The following is a 16,376-nucleotide window of genomic DNA, read 5'->3' as shown; positions in this document are numbered from 1 at the left end:
TACTGACCTCCCTGTTTAGCTTTATGTACAGAGTTTCCAGAAAGGTGGTGTCCCTAGTGAAGAATCTGTCAACCAGGCCGAGCAGCTGCATCCAAGCCTTACCTCACCAAGTACAAGAAGGAAGAAGGAACTTCAGCACACCAAGACATTTTGGACAATTTCATGCTTCCAACTTTGTGCGCACAATTTGGGGATGGCCCCTTCCTGTTCCAACATGATTGTGGACCAGTGCACAAAGCAAGGTCCATAAAGACATTAACGAGCGAGATAGGAGGAACTTGACTATTCTGTACCAGACAGAACCCCTTTGGGAGGAATTAGTCTGCAGACTCTGGGCCAGGCCTTCCCACCCAATGTCAGCGTCTGACCTCATAGATGTGCTTCTGAAGAATGGTCAAAAATTCCCATAAACGCCAAACGTTGTGGAAAGCCTTCCCAGAAGAATTAAAGCTGTTATAGCTGCAAAAGGTGGACCAACATTATATTGAACACTATGGATTAAGAGTGGGATGTCACTCAAGTTCATATGCGTGTGAAGGCAGACAAGTGAGTACTTTTGGCAATCTAGTGTTGCTAGTCTCATACTGTAATCCTTATTTTCCACTTTTGACGCTACCGTTCTGACCCAAATCAGTCCATGACATTCTTCTTCCACCACACCACCCTGCCCTCACTCTCTTCTTCACATCTTTTAGGCTTTGTCCATTTCACTGCACAGTGAAAGACAAGCACTTAAACTCTTTCCTTCACCACCTCTGCTCCTTGCATCCTAACCCTTCCACCGTCCTCTCTCTCTCATTCACAAACGTCTTCTACCTCGGATCTGCTGAATTTCATTGCTCTGCTCTTCTTTCCAAAGCGTACCTCTGCCTCTCCAGGTTCCCCTCAACCTGCTCTGTCAGTACAGACCATGTGCTCCACAGATATAGTCCACAGAGAGTCTGAGCTCGTCCATCAGCGTGTCCATTGCCGTTGCCAAGAGGGGAGCCCAGGATGTCAAATTTGCGCCATTTCCCATGTAAGATATGACCCCAAGCAAAACTAACAGTGTACAGCCTTGGAAACAGCTCAGTGTGATTTGATTTAGATGCTTATCTGTCCCCTTTTTCCGTGCTTACCTGTTAATAAGGTTTAAGGTAATATTTGCCATGCTAACTCTTGCATGCTGTTTAACAGAGCTTCTACTTTGCTAGAGACCCTTCCCTATTGCACAGGTGGTCAAATATGAACTTTCAAGCTCGTTAGAACTGCACAAGCTCTATTTTTGCCTTCATATACTTTATTTCATGCATGTTTGCAAGTTTCAATAAACACTTCACTTATTTCCTATTTTCCAAACAAAATATAGAGAGATAGGAGGAGGCTCCAGGCTTTTGCACAACACTGTATGTTGCTAAAAAACAAACAAACAAACAAACAACAAAAAAACTTCATGGTGACTCCATTTTTCATATGCAGTTTCCACCATATGTAATTTTTTTCTGGGGCTGCCACTGGCTCATACATTGAAGTCCTCCTTCTGCTCGGAGGGTTACAGTCAGGTCTTGAACACACTGCAAAAATAGTCCACTTTTACAGACATGTCGAGTTTTCCGAAGAGCCAATGAAGGAAAAAAGGGGTATTTTTTGCAGTGTGTTCTAGTGAACAGGGCGGGGAGAGAGAAGGAGGAGGCTGTCCTTCGCTGGCGTGTGTCTGCGTGCATGTGAGAGAGAGCGAGAGGAGTCAGCTGGTCGAAAAGTGCGGAGTGAGCGGTGCATGCATGCGTGTGTTTGCATGTGTGCGAGCGCGGGTGAGCGAGCGTTACGTGTGTGAGCGTTGTACGTGTGCAAGGAAAGCACCTCGGGGTGGGGTGGGGAGGGGGGAACAAGGTGAAGACAACAGAGTGGAGCCTGGGGGGGTGGAGGTAAGGGGGGGGAAGCAGTTTGTGCGGACATCCAGACGAGGATAGCCGGAGCGCACCGGGTGCTTCTCCGTCCTGGACACGATTTTGCCTTTTCATTACCGTAAGCGCTTTACATACTTGTTTGGGAACTAATATCTCTCATCAGGACTGCATATTGTTAAACTCAGTATCAGCTGGTCTATACATGCTTTACTGGTCATGCGCCGGGACGCAAAGCAGCTTTATAGATGATGTAAACTCAATTTATGAGCTACCTTATTGGTAGAAAAAAGGTATTTAATGACAGTTATTGCTGTGCTGTGAGATGCAAAGTCGTTATGTAACTCTTTACATTTGTCACGCTACTCTAAGTGATCTGATTCTTCGCTTTTATGGAGATGACTGTAAAGTTGTCATATATTTATTTTGTAATATTAGAAACACGCGTTGGCTGTAGTGGTGATAGTGAAGGAGGGGATTCAATCTTTCAGCTCACAGCTGTCATATCACCTCATAACACAGTCAGACTCAGATGCTCCATCAGTGCCTAAAGCTATTGTATCTCCTCCCTCTTCCACTAATTCCGATTTTGAACTGGGACAAGAGTTATCTGAAGCATCAGCGTGGTAGGGAACTGCTTCCCCAGAGAGCATAAGCTAGGTGTGTGTGTGTGTGTGTGTGTGTGTGTGTTAATGGGCTGTCATAAAGCTCCAAGCTGTGCCTTAATGTAGGTTTAATCTTTGTATGCTGTTAAACTTCCTTCCTTCTTATCTTATGCACAAAGTAGACTTCATGTCTGTTTGGGGCTCAGGTAATATTAAGGAGTTTTGTGAGTGTGTGCTCTTCATAAGACAACAGACCGTGAGTGTAGCTAAAAATCTGAATCCTTATGCACTTGGAAAGATGTGGTAGTAGTAGTGGGCGTGTTAAACACACTCACACACGTGTGGCATTATTAAGTTGCTCCCTGCCCCGTTTAATTTCTCCAGATCTCCCCATATGACCAGCAAAGCTGAATTGTTCCCTCTCTCCACAGGAGGAATCACAAATGTCAGGAAATGTCAAGCACACAGAGCTCTGTCTTTGGCACTTTCAGGCTTATTAATCTGCACGTACGACGGCGGCTCTTGCCCTTTTGGTCAGGACTTTGGTTGCTGCGAACAGCCTGTGCAATAACATGTAATATATTAAGAAGAAAAAAAGTGTGCAGTTATCAGGAACGCAGAGGCTGCACTGCAACGTATGCCTCTGACAGAAGAGCAAACCTAAAGATAGCAGAGCCCCAGTGGAAACAGTAATTAGTGGGGTGAAGAGAGAGGGAGGAGAGGAGGAGGAGGATATTGTTTGAACCATCTGATATCTGTTATATAATGACCTGTACAATGGAGACATGCTGGGAGAGAAAGTGAAGAGGAATCGTCAAAGAGTGAGAGGAGCTATTTAGTGAGAGAGAGAGAGGCAGCTCTGTGTGTGTGTGTGTGTGTTTTTAGCAGATTGGGTTTGCTGAACCTTTGTTGGAAGCAGTATCAGTTGCAGCAGTTCCCTAAAAAATGTGTATGTGGGCTGCATAACATCATTTCTCTCTTTGAGGAAGCTTATTATTTTTCCTCGAGCTCACAGATGAATCCAGTCTGTGAGCTGGGCATCTCTAATATGTTATTGCAGCTCTCTGTGAAATTGGACAGGCAGATAGGAGTTAAAGAGGATCAGCGATTAGATTTCAACAGTGATCTGGGACTTCCACCAGCAGGCGAGGATGGGAATCGCGAGCTAAGAAGATGAAACAAGTTTAAGACAGAAATCTGATTCCAAAGTGACATTACACGGGGCTTATAATGAGCCCGTTTATCTTCATATGAATGTAACTGCAAGGAGTTTTTGGTATGTAAATGCAAGTAAGAGTTTTTTTCTTTCTAAATGCTGCAGAAAAATAAACAGAAGACTAAGTGCTGAACAGCTTGAGATGGATTTTTGTGTGTGTGTGTGTCTGTGCTCGCGAGTCCTCTTTCCAAACACACACATGCGCACAACTTCCTGCTGCTTACTCACAGCAGATAATGCAGTGGATCAACTTGTGCACACCCCCCCCCCCCCCCCCCCCCCCCCCCCCCCCCCCCCCCCCCCACACACACACACACACACAGGTGGTGGAGAGTGGTCATGTGTTGCTCACTCGGAGAGGAGAAATTCTTATTTAGTTCTAAGCCACTGGCTTTGTGAAGGAACTGTGTGTGTGTGTGTGTGTATTGTATACAATGACTGTGTTTACACTGTGTGTGCACATGTTCAACCGTGCATGCACACTAAGTCGCACAGACGAGCTTTGCTGTTTAGGTGAGAAGTAGGTACAGGACTTTTGTCTTTAGAAAATTGATACCAGTTGTGCAAAGTTCTTGTGTAATGTATAGCACAAAATCCCAAATCCACCTTTAGTAGTTAGTGAGGTTTGTTAATTAAAACTTCATTTTAACCTTGTGGTTTTTTTCTTAATGAGTCTTTAATTTTCTCTGTGATTTTAGTGCTGTTCTTCATTCAGTCTGTTTCTTTTTTGTGCAGAGTGGTGGTGAGACCAGAGGGTTATTCCCTGCAGAGGGAACGCTGAAGGAACATCATGGCATTAGCGGGATGCCCTGACTACTTCTTACGTCATTCGAACTACCAGGTAAACATTTAATGTGCCAGCTGTATGTGGGTTTGTTGGTAGAACGTGAATCAAAGTAATGTTAAACTGGAGTTAGTTTTCATGTAACAGAGAATCAACTTTAGGACTAAGTGACACTTGCTGGTTAAAGAAGAATTCTTAATTTTTGTGTAATTTTAGACAAATTTTGGTATAATCTTGGACTGAACAAAAATTATTTTATTTTTATGAGTTTGCCTGTTTGACATGGTGCACATTTACAGCCATGCTTTTAGAAGATGGTGCTGTCCTGTGTGCATGCTAACACTAAAGGCCTCGGTATACCAGTTACGTTGGTTGTTTCATGCAGTGTGCACTAGGGGACATTGCTTACCTAGCGCACTGGTTGGTGGCTAGCGTTGGTTGGTAGCTAGCATTGGTTGGTAGCTAGCATTGGTTGGTAGCTAGCATTGGTTGGTAGCTAGCATTGGTTGGTAGCTAGCGTTGGTTGGTAGCTAGCGTTGGTGGGTAGCTATTGTTGGTTGGTGGCTCGTGTTGGTTGGTAGCTAATGTTGGTTGATAGCTAATGTTGGTTGGTGGCTCGCGTTGGTTGGTTGCTTTGTGCACTAGGCAACATCACCTAACAGTCAATTATATTTATTCCTGTTTTTAAGGCCTTGGTTGCTGCTGCGATACAATAAGTGTCGCCACTAAGACAATACTGCCACATCAGCGCTGTTATTGGAGGAGAAGTCAAAGCCGGAAAACAAAAACCATTGCCAAGTGGGGTTTTTTTTACCAAGTGTTTCCCACGTCTCATGTTTTCAAATTGTTGTAATAGTGCCCTCTGTATAATCTCTGACTATTAAAATGGCCGTAAAAACCAAGATGATCATGCACTGGTGTCTTCAGCCCAACTACAGCAGCACAAAGTTTACAGTTGGCTAACTGCTGTGCTAGAAATAAGTTGGAGACTAAAATGTTATCAAAACGGATACAAATAATAGAAAAGATTGATATTCTCCGAGTAGTAAATAAAAAAATATGACATTATTATTTTATAACATTGTCAAGAGACTAGCAAACAGTTGCCTATTCATATATAACAGATAGTTAAATTATCATTTGTTTGAAATTTGTGTTGCTGCTCCAAGAATAATTGCAGTTGTTCAGTTCTCCGACTTCCTAGTAAGCTAGCCACCTTTGAATGTGCTTAGCAGTAACGATGAGCAGAGCTTTTTTTGTGGAAACCAGCTGCTGTTCTGAATATGTCAACTGGATAACCAAGATAAACATTAACAGATGAAACCACCGAAATATTGATTATGAGGCAAGACCAAGGTTTAAGTTTAGCTATGGGCTAAAGTTTGCTTGCCTCAAAGTGAGCGAATCCCAGCTTAGTTTGGTGAAATATGGCATTGGTGCAACACGACAGACCTGGTTCCACTGTCCAACTCCTGCAGAATGAGCCCTTTGTTTCTCAGCTTGGATTTTCTCCTTTCCAACCCTCCAGTAACCTAAAGAATTTGGCTAAAGAGCTTCGTGGAGGTCTATAAATAGAGTGCTAAGCAAACAACAATAACAAGTTTGGGCTTTGTTGTGTGACAGGCCTAAAAGCACTGGATTGATGGTATGATGTCTTGCTGGGACCCATGGAATGATGGAGGTGATGTAGTCTCAGCTGGCTTTTTTTTTTCTCTTAGTGGAGGGACAAAAATCCTGCTCACCCAAACTGTGGGACTGCTGAGCCCCTGCTGAGCTGACATTAAGTTGGACTGGTTCACGTTAGCTTCCAGGAAAGAGTTTTGCCCCAGTAAGGCTGCAGTGAATAGTGAATTGAATCCCCATCGAAAAACAACATTCCTCCACCCTGCATGTAGCAGAGAAAAACCAAAGTTTGATAGTTTGATGGAGAGAAGTGGGTTACAACATTGCTCTGTTTGTGTTGGTCTGTGTGTATGTTGCTCATGTAAAGCTTGCCAGTTGTCATGAAACAGCATGGCACACATGGAGTCTCTGTGCAGCAATGACTTTATGCTCAGTGTTTAGAGATAAGGAGCAAATAAGCCCCTTTTCTTTGTACTTACATAACGCTATACATAATGGTGGTCATGTTTGGGAATTTGGGCAGCAAAGTCTTATGTGTGTTCCTGTGTCTCGCACTCTTACTGAGAGCATTGGACCTGTGCCAGGGAGGTCTCAGATTAAACGGGCAGCGACCTTTGCTTTCCCTTTTTTTCTTATGGATGTATTTGTAAATGTGCACGCACATGCTCTCCACTGACCAAGAGACCACTGTCCACAGTCTCAAAGCTCTGCTGAGTTATGACTTTAACCGCTAAGAACGGAAAGAATGAAGCGTTTAACCTCTGCTCCTCTCCTTCAGCGTCAGCATTGATACCATTTGTTCCTAAACATGTCTGTTCTGCCTGACAGTTTGTGTCTCTATATTCTCAGAGGTCAGGTAAGTGGTTTTGTGCGAGCATGGTGACGGGCACGCTCAGTTGTGTTTGTGCTTTCGAGGAAGCGCAGCCTTTAAAGCACTTTGTTGAAGTGCCTTGATGTCAGTGCTTTGGGCAATGGAGTGAAAGGGGAGCTCGCTATTTATGAAGGCGATGTCAAGAGAAGTTACAGGATGTCTGTCCAAAAGCAACCCCAGTATGTCAAGCTAATGGAAACTGTAGAGCCACAGCATTCGTTCAGTGAGATATAGCTTTAATGCTCCAAAACCCAGGACAAGAAATCACTCAAATCTTGGAAAACTGCTCTTCAATATTTAATGCTAGTTTCTCGCCCAGAGACATTCTGGAAATCAGCGTAATATGACAGCGAGACGGAGAATCAAAGCATCGTTTTGAGAAAAAGAACGTGCAGCCAACACCGCTACCTCCAACGTAGCAAGTCTTTCAAAGATGGTTTTAGCACAGATTTTTGTTAATGCATCTAGAAGTATTTTGGCTAAGTTGGATGAGATTGTATGATTTGTCAAAGATACAAAAGCTTCCCATCAGTAGACCAGAAGTATTTATAGTGGCACCATTAAGAAATTATCATTTTCCGTTAAGAACTAAAGTCAACTTCTAGTCTTAGGCTCTGGATTCACAGACAGAAATTGCAGTTATTGCCCCACAAAAAAACAAAAAGATGTGCTTCTACTGCACATAAAACAAAGATGAACATTGTCCACAGTGGCTTCACTGTTTACTTCCATATTACACAGTGCTGTGTTGTTGTGGTTGCTTTGGGCAAGCCAGTCATTTTAGGGTCATAATGAGAGATACAGTGCTGTGAATAAGCATCTGACGCCATTCATTTCTTTATATTTTGCTTCCAATGAGACAGATTTTCTTTTAATATGTTAAAAAGGTTTTGAGCAGTTCTCTAGGCTTTCAAAGTTTTCTTTGGACATTGGCTGCTTTTTCATTAATTTTCATTCCATTTCAGATTATTTTATATGTGTCATTCAAACATAAAAAGGTATTTCACTCAGACAACGTAGCAGCTGTTCACCAAAATCTCATGAAAAATGATCTTGGTGGCTATCAGTGGGGAGAAAAGCTATGTGTTAAACACGGTGGAGGCACAGTAATGCATTGGGGGCTGCATTTCAGTCAGCTGTGTTGAGGATGTTAGCCAAATTAGTGCAATTATAAACGCAGAATGGTAATATGCAAAACCATCTGTCAGCAGCTTTATTTTTCAAAAAGACAATGATCCCAAACACACTGCTAATCTAGTAAAAGCATACCGGGATAGAAAAAACACACACAGAGGACCAGTATCAGTCCTGGACTAGCCCAAATCTCAACATTACTGAAGCAGTGTCGGCTCCTCTGGACAGAAAACAGAACAAAAGGCAGGCAAGATCTAAAGGAAAGATTTAAATGTCCTTCATGAAGAACTATTCCTGACGACTAGTTAAAGAAATGACAAGAAAGCTTTCCTAAGAGGGTTCAGACGGTGTTGAAGAAGGAAAGCAGTTACACCAAACACTGACTCAAGACTTTTGCACAGTACTGTATTAATAACTTTGGTCCTCCGTGCCCCCTGATCAGACTTATGCTTGCCCATAAATGCAAAGCCACAATGCTAAAAAGGCTCCATAACTGTAATAAACTTCTATGGAAAAATACTAAGATGAACATTCAAAGTAATTCAGTGTAAATGAGATTTGTTAAACGATGCTGTGTGTTGTGAAACAGAAAACACACGACTGCAGGAATGACTCACAAGCCGTAAAACTACAAGAAGAAAGCCTCCCTTCATGTACTGTGCCACTCAGTATGCCCTCAAGACTAGTTATATGAAGAATGCTGTTTTGTTTGCTATAACTATTGTGCAAAACAGTCCACATCTGGTAAATGATTTTAGCGGAAAATCAGTGCCTCTTTCTAAGAAACGGGTTCATGTCTTTCAAAATTGGCTTTTTCTACCTATATAACCACCCAGGTGACGGCTGATGTAGCATCACTACTCGATTTAGAGTTCATGGTGAGTTTTTTATGGGGAATGTGGCCATTAAAGCTGACCCTTTTACTGCAAGAGCGCTGCAAAGGAAAGGGTAATTTTCCCTACGTTTGCTTGTTATATGTTAACACTGCTGCTACTGATAGCTCTTTAAAGACCTGGAACATCGTCCTGCCTCCAATTCCAAACAGTGTATACCCTTGTGCCTGGGAAAGCCCAGACTCTGAACAGTGCCGAGAGAAGATTGATTAGTATGATTGCAGTGAGTAAATCACTTGATATCATCAGATTAAAAACATTCACTTATAAATTCTCTGCGTACTTTTTCCAGCTTCTCATTTTAGCTTTAGGTATCAGGTTTTGCTGCTTATGGAGATATTCTGTCTTTATAGGTGTGGTGATAAAGTTTTTCCATCTGTCTTAAAGGAGTAGCATCCCTGATTTCCTTTTGTGTTCAGGGTTTGGTGTGAAAATTAAGATTAGGTCCATTAAAAGGGGTTACAGCTAGCACTTAGCTTAGCACAAACACTGAGCACTGGATTAAAGAGGTGGTCTGGCTGAAAACTTACCTACCGGTATATATAAAGGATATTAAATAATATTTTCATAATGTTTTCTTAAGATATATATAAAAATTGAGGTGGATATCCACATACTCATGGAAGGTTTTACTCTCGTTGTGCTAACATAGCCTAGCTTACCACTAGGCTATTTGTTTTGGAAGGTTTTAAAGAAAGAGCCACGAGTAGATCTGCTAGTAGTTAAGATGCAAATAAAAGGTCATCTCAGCTAATTTGGTAAAAGTCTCACTTTCTGTAGATTTGGAGTAATACCTGGTGTTGTGCAGTATGTATGTATTTGATATATATGTGTGTATATATTTATGGGTGTTTAAGCTTGTAAGTTATTGTGCCTCAGTCTTAGCTATAGCCTGGCCTGCAGACTTTCTCTTTCAGCCCACAGGCCCTGCAGCCAAGTTGCCTTCCTTGGAAAGCTTTTGGCTGCTGCTGCTTCTCAGAGTTATAAATCTTGCTCTGGGCATTTATGGATGTTTTCGAAGCACCGAGGGGAGCTGCGAGTGTGTGTGTACGTGCATGCATGCGGACTGAGACCTCTGGCCACGAGCAGTTCCTGGAAGCAACGCTTCCGCGTTCTTCTTTTTCCTGGAAAAGAGAAGATTGAAAATTTCATTGGCTTTTTTCCCTCTCTTTCTCCTCTGCAGCTTTCTTGCCTTGAGGCTGCTTCAAATTAGACAATGTGTGAAGAACTTGGCAGGATGTGTGCGTGTATCTCCAGACGTGTGAGATTGTATAAGTGGGTTGGGACTGGTGGGTTTTTTGTTCTAAAAATTATTGAATTGATTGATAATCTTTTTTTTTCATGAAATACATCGAGGTTTAGTTAATTAGTGAGTTTCACAAGTTTAAAATAGAGCTCAGTATACCTGATACAGGGAGAGAGTGTGCATAAAGGAAAGGTCAGAGGGGTCAGAAAGCCACAGTGTCACCGGGCTCTGAATGTCTGACTTGGCATTCCTCGACAGCAGAGGCCTGAACCCACCCTTTGCCCGACCATTTGATCTCTGTGAAGATGACACGCTGTCTTCCCGTTTTACTAAAATATCTGACATCTTAAACACATTGCATGAGGCTTTTTTTTTAACCACGTGGTCAAAATTGTTCTTTTTTTATATGTTTTTTTATGTCCTTTACTTTTTTTTTTGGGACAGGAAAGGATGGACCGCACTTCCACTCGCAGGCCTGATGAGCTTATTGTTCCTGGCTTTCAGCGCTCAGCCAGTCAGAATTTGCCACATCACCATGGTAACTCTTCTCTCTTCTCCTTCTTGAACCTATGTTGGATTTATTAAAGAAAATTGGAACATTTAGGTTGGATAATAATAACTGGTTATTACCGTTGGTCTTTTCTGGTATGTCCTTCCATCTATATTTCTTTTGTCATTTCCTTTCTTCATACCTTTCTTTATGGGATCAAAACCAATTTATCGGCCTCTTAACATTCTTCCTGTCTTCCTAGAAATCCCCCCCTCCTGCTCTATCTCCATCTCCATCTAGGACACTGTCTCCCTCCATCACTACATGCTATGCTCTCCAGATGGAGAGGTTATTGACAAATTTTAAACTCTCCCCTCCCTCTACCGCTGCTCGGCACTATTTTGAACCCTTCCCTTCCCCACAGTGCCTCAGTATTAAATCTGCCCCCATTATATTTCCAGAAATTCATTCACACTTCCAGGAAAATCTTGGGAATTCTTCTTGGCTAGTGGTTATCCTGTGGATTAGCTTTTTTTTTCTTTTGGTTTGGTGATTTATTGGACTGGCTTCACTTCTACTGCTTGTTGGTCATACTCGTGTAAGTGCATTGTAAACATGGTTTCACAATAAGTGAATGGGTGCTTACATAGGTCTATAGGTCAAACAGTTCAGGGCAGAAGGGCGTTCATAGAAAGTAAGCCATAGGTCTGTGGGTCAGGGTTGTAGATTGTAGGAGGTCAGCAGGTTCATACTCTATTCAGGCAGTGACGCCACTGGAGTGATCAGCCGTTTGCCACTATCACACACTAGACAGTAAAACAGCACTTCCAGAATCTTTTCTTGTTGTTAGTGATAGCTTGTAAAGTGTAACTGCTGCAATTAAATATGGGGTCAAGATCGTGCAAATGTAAATGCATTGGCACAATAGACGCAAGAATCTCTCAGTCTGTGCACAACTTTTTATAGTAACTCAACAAACCAACAAGGAACACGTCTCCACAAGGAACCATTGAAATTATGCTTCTAGTTTCTGGAGCTTTTCTCTGTTTTGTTTTTTAAGTTAAACATTTACCAAGTTGAATTCTCAAGTACAACAATAGAAATAAAGCAAAACTGGCCTGCAAAAATTTATGGACATGGCCAATAACCAGTATATGCATCCATTTCCCAAACCCAGCTGATAACATGCAGATAAATAGTCAGTCCCTCAGTTATGTAATATATGATCATATACTTTGTACACAAAATAATAGACTGTCCAAACAAATTAATGAATCACTTTGGTTTGTTTACACAGGGTGAACCTGTTCTAAACAGATTCTCAGGTCACCCTCATGAAGTCAGTTTCTGATTGTTTGGTCAGAGACAGTCACACCAGTGACCTGCTGGAGGTCATTCTGTAGCTCTCGCAGTGCTTATCCTGTTCCTCCTTCCAAAAAGAAACAGATAGCGGTCCTCCTGATAGTTTAAGGGCCTTTGACGGCCCTGTCCACTTCTCCCAGAGTAACTGCTTATCTCCTGGAATCTCCTCCATGCTCTTGAGACTGTACTCGGAGACACAGCAAACCTCTGGCAATGGTACGTGTTGATGTGCCATTTTGGATAAGCTGGACTACCTGTGCATCCTCTCTACGCTCCACGTGTCTTCTCATGCTACCAGTAATGACGCTCACCGTAGCTAAATACAAAACTACTGAAAACCAGCCAGAAAAGATGTGGAGGGAAAAAATGTCAGCAAAACTATTCCTGATTTAAAACCACTGAAACGGATTAACGACTCCCTCTGCCACTTGACTGACCGAATCAGTGTCCCAGAAGTTTAACTAATTTGATGCTATACTCTGATTAAAAAATGTTTCTTTGTATTTTCAGCAGTGTACTTATCTCTCTTGATATCTGCCTATATAATTCACAGGGCTCTATGTAGTACTAGAAAAACTAAGTACATGATTTAGGAGCTTGCAGAACCACCTTTAGTAGTAATAACTTGAAGTAATCATTTTCCGTAAGACTTGCTAGAGACTATCAGTCTCTTACATTATCATTCCAACTTAGCATCAATTCACTGAGGTTTGCAGGCATTCGTTTGTGCACAGTTCCCTTGAGGTCCCACCACTATTCTGCTGTAGGTTCCAGTTTCCAGCCAGCTTTAGCTGACAGTCAAATAGCCTCACATTTGTCACTAGAATACTTTGGTATAAAGAGGATGTGTCCAGGTCCTGTAGGTGCCAAACAAACCCAAATCATCACACTTCCACTACCGTGCTTGACAGTTTGGTATGAGGTATTTGTGCTGTATGCTCTCTATCCTGTGTTATTCCAAATATGGTTCTAGAAGTCGTGGTTTGTTCAGATGAAAGCATGCAAACGCAAGCTGTGCTGCCATGTTCTCTTTAGAGAGAAGAGGTTTTCTCCTGGAATCCCTTCCAAATAAATTATACTTGTTTAGTCTTCCTCTAATTGTACTTTAATCATGAAATTTAACATTTAACATGCCAAATGAAGTCTAGCGCCAAATCACAACAACAGTCGCCTCAAGGCGTTTTATATTGTAAGGTAGAGACTACAATAATACATACAGAGAAAAACCCAACAATCAAATGACCCCCTATGAGCAAGCGCTTTGGCGACAGTAGGAAGGAAAAACTCCCTTTTAACAGGAAGAAACCTCTGGCAGAACCAGGCTCAGGAAGGGGCGGGGCCATCTGCTGTGACCAGCTGAGGCGAGAGAAGGAAGACAGGATAAAGACATGCTGTGGAAGAGAGACAGAGGTTAATAACAAGTACGATTTAATGCAGAGAGGTCTATTAACACATAGTGAGTAAAAATGGTGACTGAAAAGGAAAAACTCAGTGCATCATGGGAGTCCCCCAGTAGCCTACGCCTATTGCAGCATAACTAAGGGAGGATTCATGGTCACCTGATCCAGCCCTAACTATATGCTTTAGCAAAAAGGAAAGTTTTAAGCCTAATCTTAAAAGTAGAGATAGTGATTAAAGGGGAATGATGTTCAGTAATCAGGTTAGCAACACTTGGCTGCTACTTACCCTCTTTTCCTATGGAGGCAGTAGGGATGTACTTAGTTTATTACAGGACTGTATATAGTTTATCTGATAAAATGTTGTGCAGGACAACACTTCACTTCACTGAAAAGGCAAGAGTCAAAGTCACCCATCTCCAGTTTCATTCTGGCTTTGGTTGGTAGCTGAACCTTACCTCAGCCTCACTGATGGATGTGCTGTATTTTTAGATCATGACTGGCTCAGATTACATGCCCTTCATTTATGCTAGGTGTGTTTTTTTTTCTTCTTACAATCTGATGACATGTTGTCATCTGCATGTAAGACCACCAATTAACAGTAGATTTAATATTTTGTTCAGAATTTTCTTTTATCTGATTTCTGTGCTGTCCTCCGGTCCTGCAGCTGAGTAATAAGCAGATTTCTGCTGATAGCTTGAGGCTTTCACAGCAGTAACAGTCATTGTCCCGATAGAAAACCATTCATTTTATGCACCTGTAGTTACACACTAAAGGAACTTTGAGAGTGTTTGTGCCTCCAACAATGCAAAATGTAAATGCACTGACAACATAAATGCTTTTCAAATAAAAAACAGCAGCAGCAAGAAAAACCTAAACCTGCTAAATATAACCCCTGTGTTTTTGTTGCATAAAAAGAACTCCGTTGCGCTTTGCCCTTGAAAATCTGAACATTCAGCTCTCTTCGCTGACCTCTAGACTGCTGTCAGAGATCGATGATTGCAGGTTGTCGTGGCCAGGGACAGAGAGCCCTCATTCAGTATATTTTGGGATCTTACAGGACTGAACTGGCCACATTTGTATGGTAGGTTTTGTCATCAGATGCTAGCCAGACGGCTGCAGCGAGTCATCTACATTCCAAGTTATAGTTAGCGGAGGAGACGGAGAAGACATTTTCATTCTATATGTCCTCTGGGTTCCCTGTCCATAGCCAGCAGCGCTGTGTGGGCCAAGCCACAGGGGGAGGGGGAGGAATGCCAATGATACCATCATTATCCTCTTAAAGTGGCACTGGGATACTTTTTTTTAATGTAAAAGTTCTCTTTTAGCAGCAAGAACAAAACCTTTCAAACTCACAATAATTAGGATGATGAAGAATCTTCCTGTGAGCAACTTTAAATATTATTGCAAGTGTTGTTTGCCATTGCATTGATGCACATTAGCAGTTGAGAGAAAAATAGACTAAATGTTAAGTTTTAGCATCCTACCAAACGTACAACACTGTGCAAAAGTCTTGAGCCACCCTCATTTCTTTGTATTTTGCTAGTAAAATGGGAAGTAGCTGCAGCCATTTAGAGAAACACATGTAAACATAGATGGAAATATACAGCATATAAGATGAAAACAGAGTTTGTACATTTCTTAGCTTTAAAGTCAATATTTGTTATGTCCACGTTTATTCTTCAACAAAGGCCGAACTCTCTTGTAATTTCTTTAAGTAGTCTTCTGGAATAGTTCTTCAGACTTCTTGAAGGACTTCCAAAGCTCTTTTTTGGATGTTGGCTGCCTTTTGTTCTGTTTTCTGTCTAGATGAACCCACATTGCTTCAGTAATGTTGTGGTTTAGGCTCTTGTGAGGCCAACCTATGGGTTGATACATTGCTATTGTGTGTTTTTCTATCCAAGTGTGCGTTTACTGCACTGGCAGTGAAGGCTTTGCTAATCAGACAAAAAAATCTGTGTCGAGATCTTATGGTACATTTCTACTTTTCATTGTGTTGCATTCAATGTAAAATGTCGCCCCAAACCATGACAGAGCCTCCACTATGTTTCATAGATGGATATAGACACTCACTGTTATACCTCCACCCACATTGACAACAACCTGTTGCTACTGATTTTACTACACTTCCTGTGTAATTTGTTATACTTCAGACTTTTCTCTCTAAAGCCATCCGTCCACTGAGACCATTTCTGATGAGGATCCAGGGAATAATAAATGGATTAACTGAAGGGCCAGATGTATCTGTCAGGTCTTGGCTGGACTTGTCCTGCTTCTTAAGGACGCAACTTTTACTAAAAATCACAAAGTAGAGTAACTTTTATTATGCTACGGAAGGATCACGAGTCCACATTATGTTACATCTTTATATAATAGCCATGACTGTCTCTCCTCATGCGTGGTCTTGTTCTTTTCCTAGAACATCTTTTGCACACACAGCCCCCCCTCCCCCCCACCCAAGCAACCATGTCCCACTCATGAACCCCAGCATCACATGACCCAATGTCCCAGACTGTGCTCTATGTTTGTGTGTGCGCGTGACATGCATAACTCTTTATAACCTAAGATGAGCGACTCCTGTTGTTTTTGGTGCAGCAGCTTTCCCCCCTGCTCTCACTGTGTATGTTCACAGTGTTTGTGTACATTCGGTGCACTGCTGCGTTTCTTTTTAAATTTCTCCTCTTTAATTAGACGCACATGTACATCAGCACTGCAGAGTGCACATAGTGTCCCGTCCTCATTCCTGTGTGTCTGTTTTGATGTCCTACTTTGTCCCAGTCATTTGGCCACCATGTGCCATGAACAGGCCTGGTTAACGTTCCCAGAGTGCTGTAATTTCGTCTGAGAGGAATGTCAGGAATTCTGTGTGTGG

The 16,376-nt window shown here is 42.0% G+C and overlaps 1 protein-coding gene across 2 annotated transcripts in view; it reads left to right on the top strand.

Moving 5' to 3' along the window:
• The first annotated feature begins 1,798 nt into the window (after positions 1–1,798).
• The window catches only part of LOC102786028 (growth factor receptor-bound protein 10-like), a 49,261-nt gene continuing 34,683 nt past the window's right edge, over positions 1,799–16,376 (top strand). The window contains exons 1-3 of one of the 2 annotated variants that reach the window (XM_087835364.1): positions 1,799–2,004; positions 4,440–4,545; positions 10,700–10,793. In XM_087835364.1, coding sequence (XP_087691490.1) covers positions 4,495–4,545; positions 10,700–10,793 — 145 coding nt within the window. In that variant the 5' untranslated portion in view covers positions 1,799–2,004; positions 4,440–4,494. Of the gene's footprint in view, positions 2,005–4,439; positions 4,546–10,699; positions 10,794–16,376 lie in introns of those variants that run through there. The other variant, XM_087835365.1, reaches the window with a different exon arrangement.

Source organism: Neolamprologus brichardi, chromosome 22 (genome assembly GCF_056152115.1).
Source record: "Neolamprologus brichardi isolate AB-2024 chromosome 22, ASM5615211v1, whole genome shotgun sequence".
Taxonomy (NCBI): domain Eukaryota; kingdom Metazoa; phylum Chordata; class Actinopteri; order Cichliformes; family Cichlidae; genus Neolamprologus; species Neolamprologus brichardi.
Note: the sequence above shows the minus strand (reverse complement) of the source record. Positions and strands in the feature narration are given on the sequence as shown.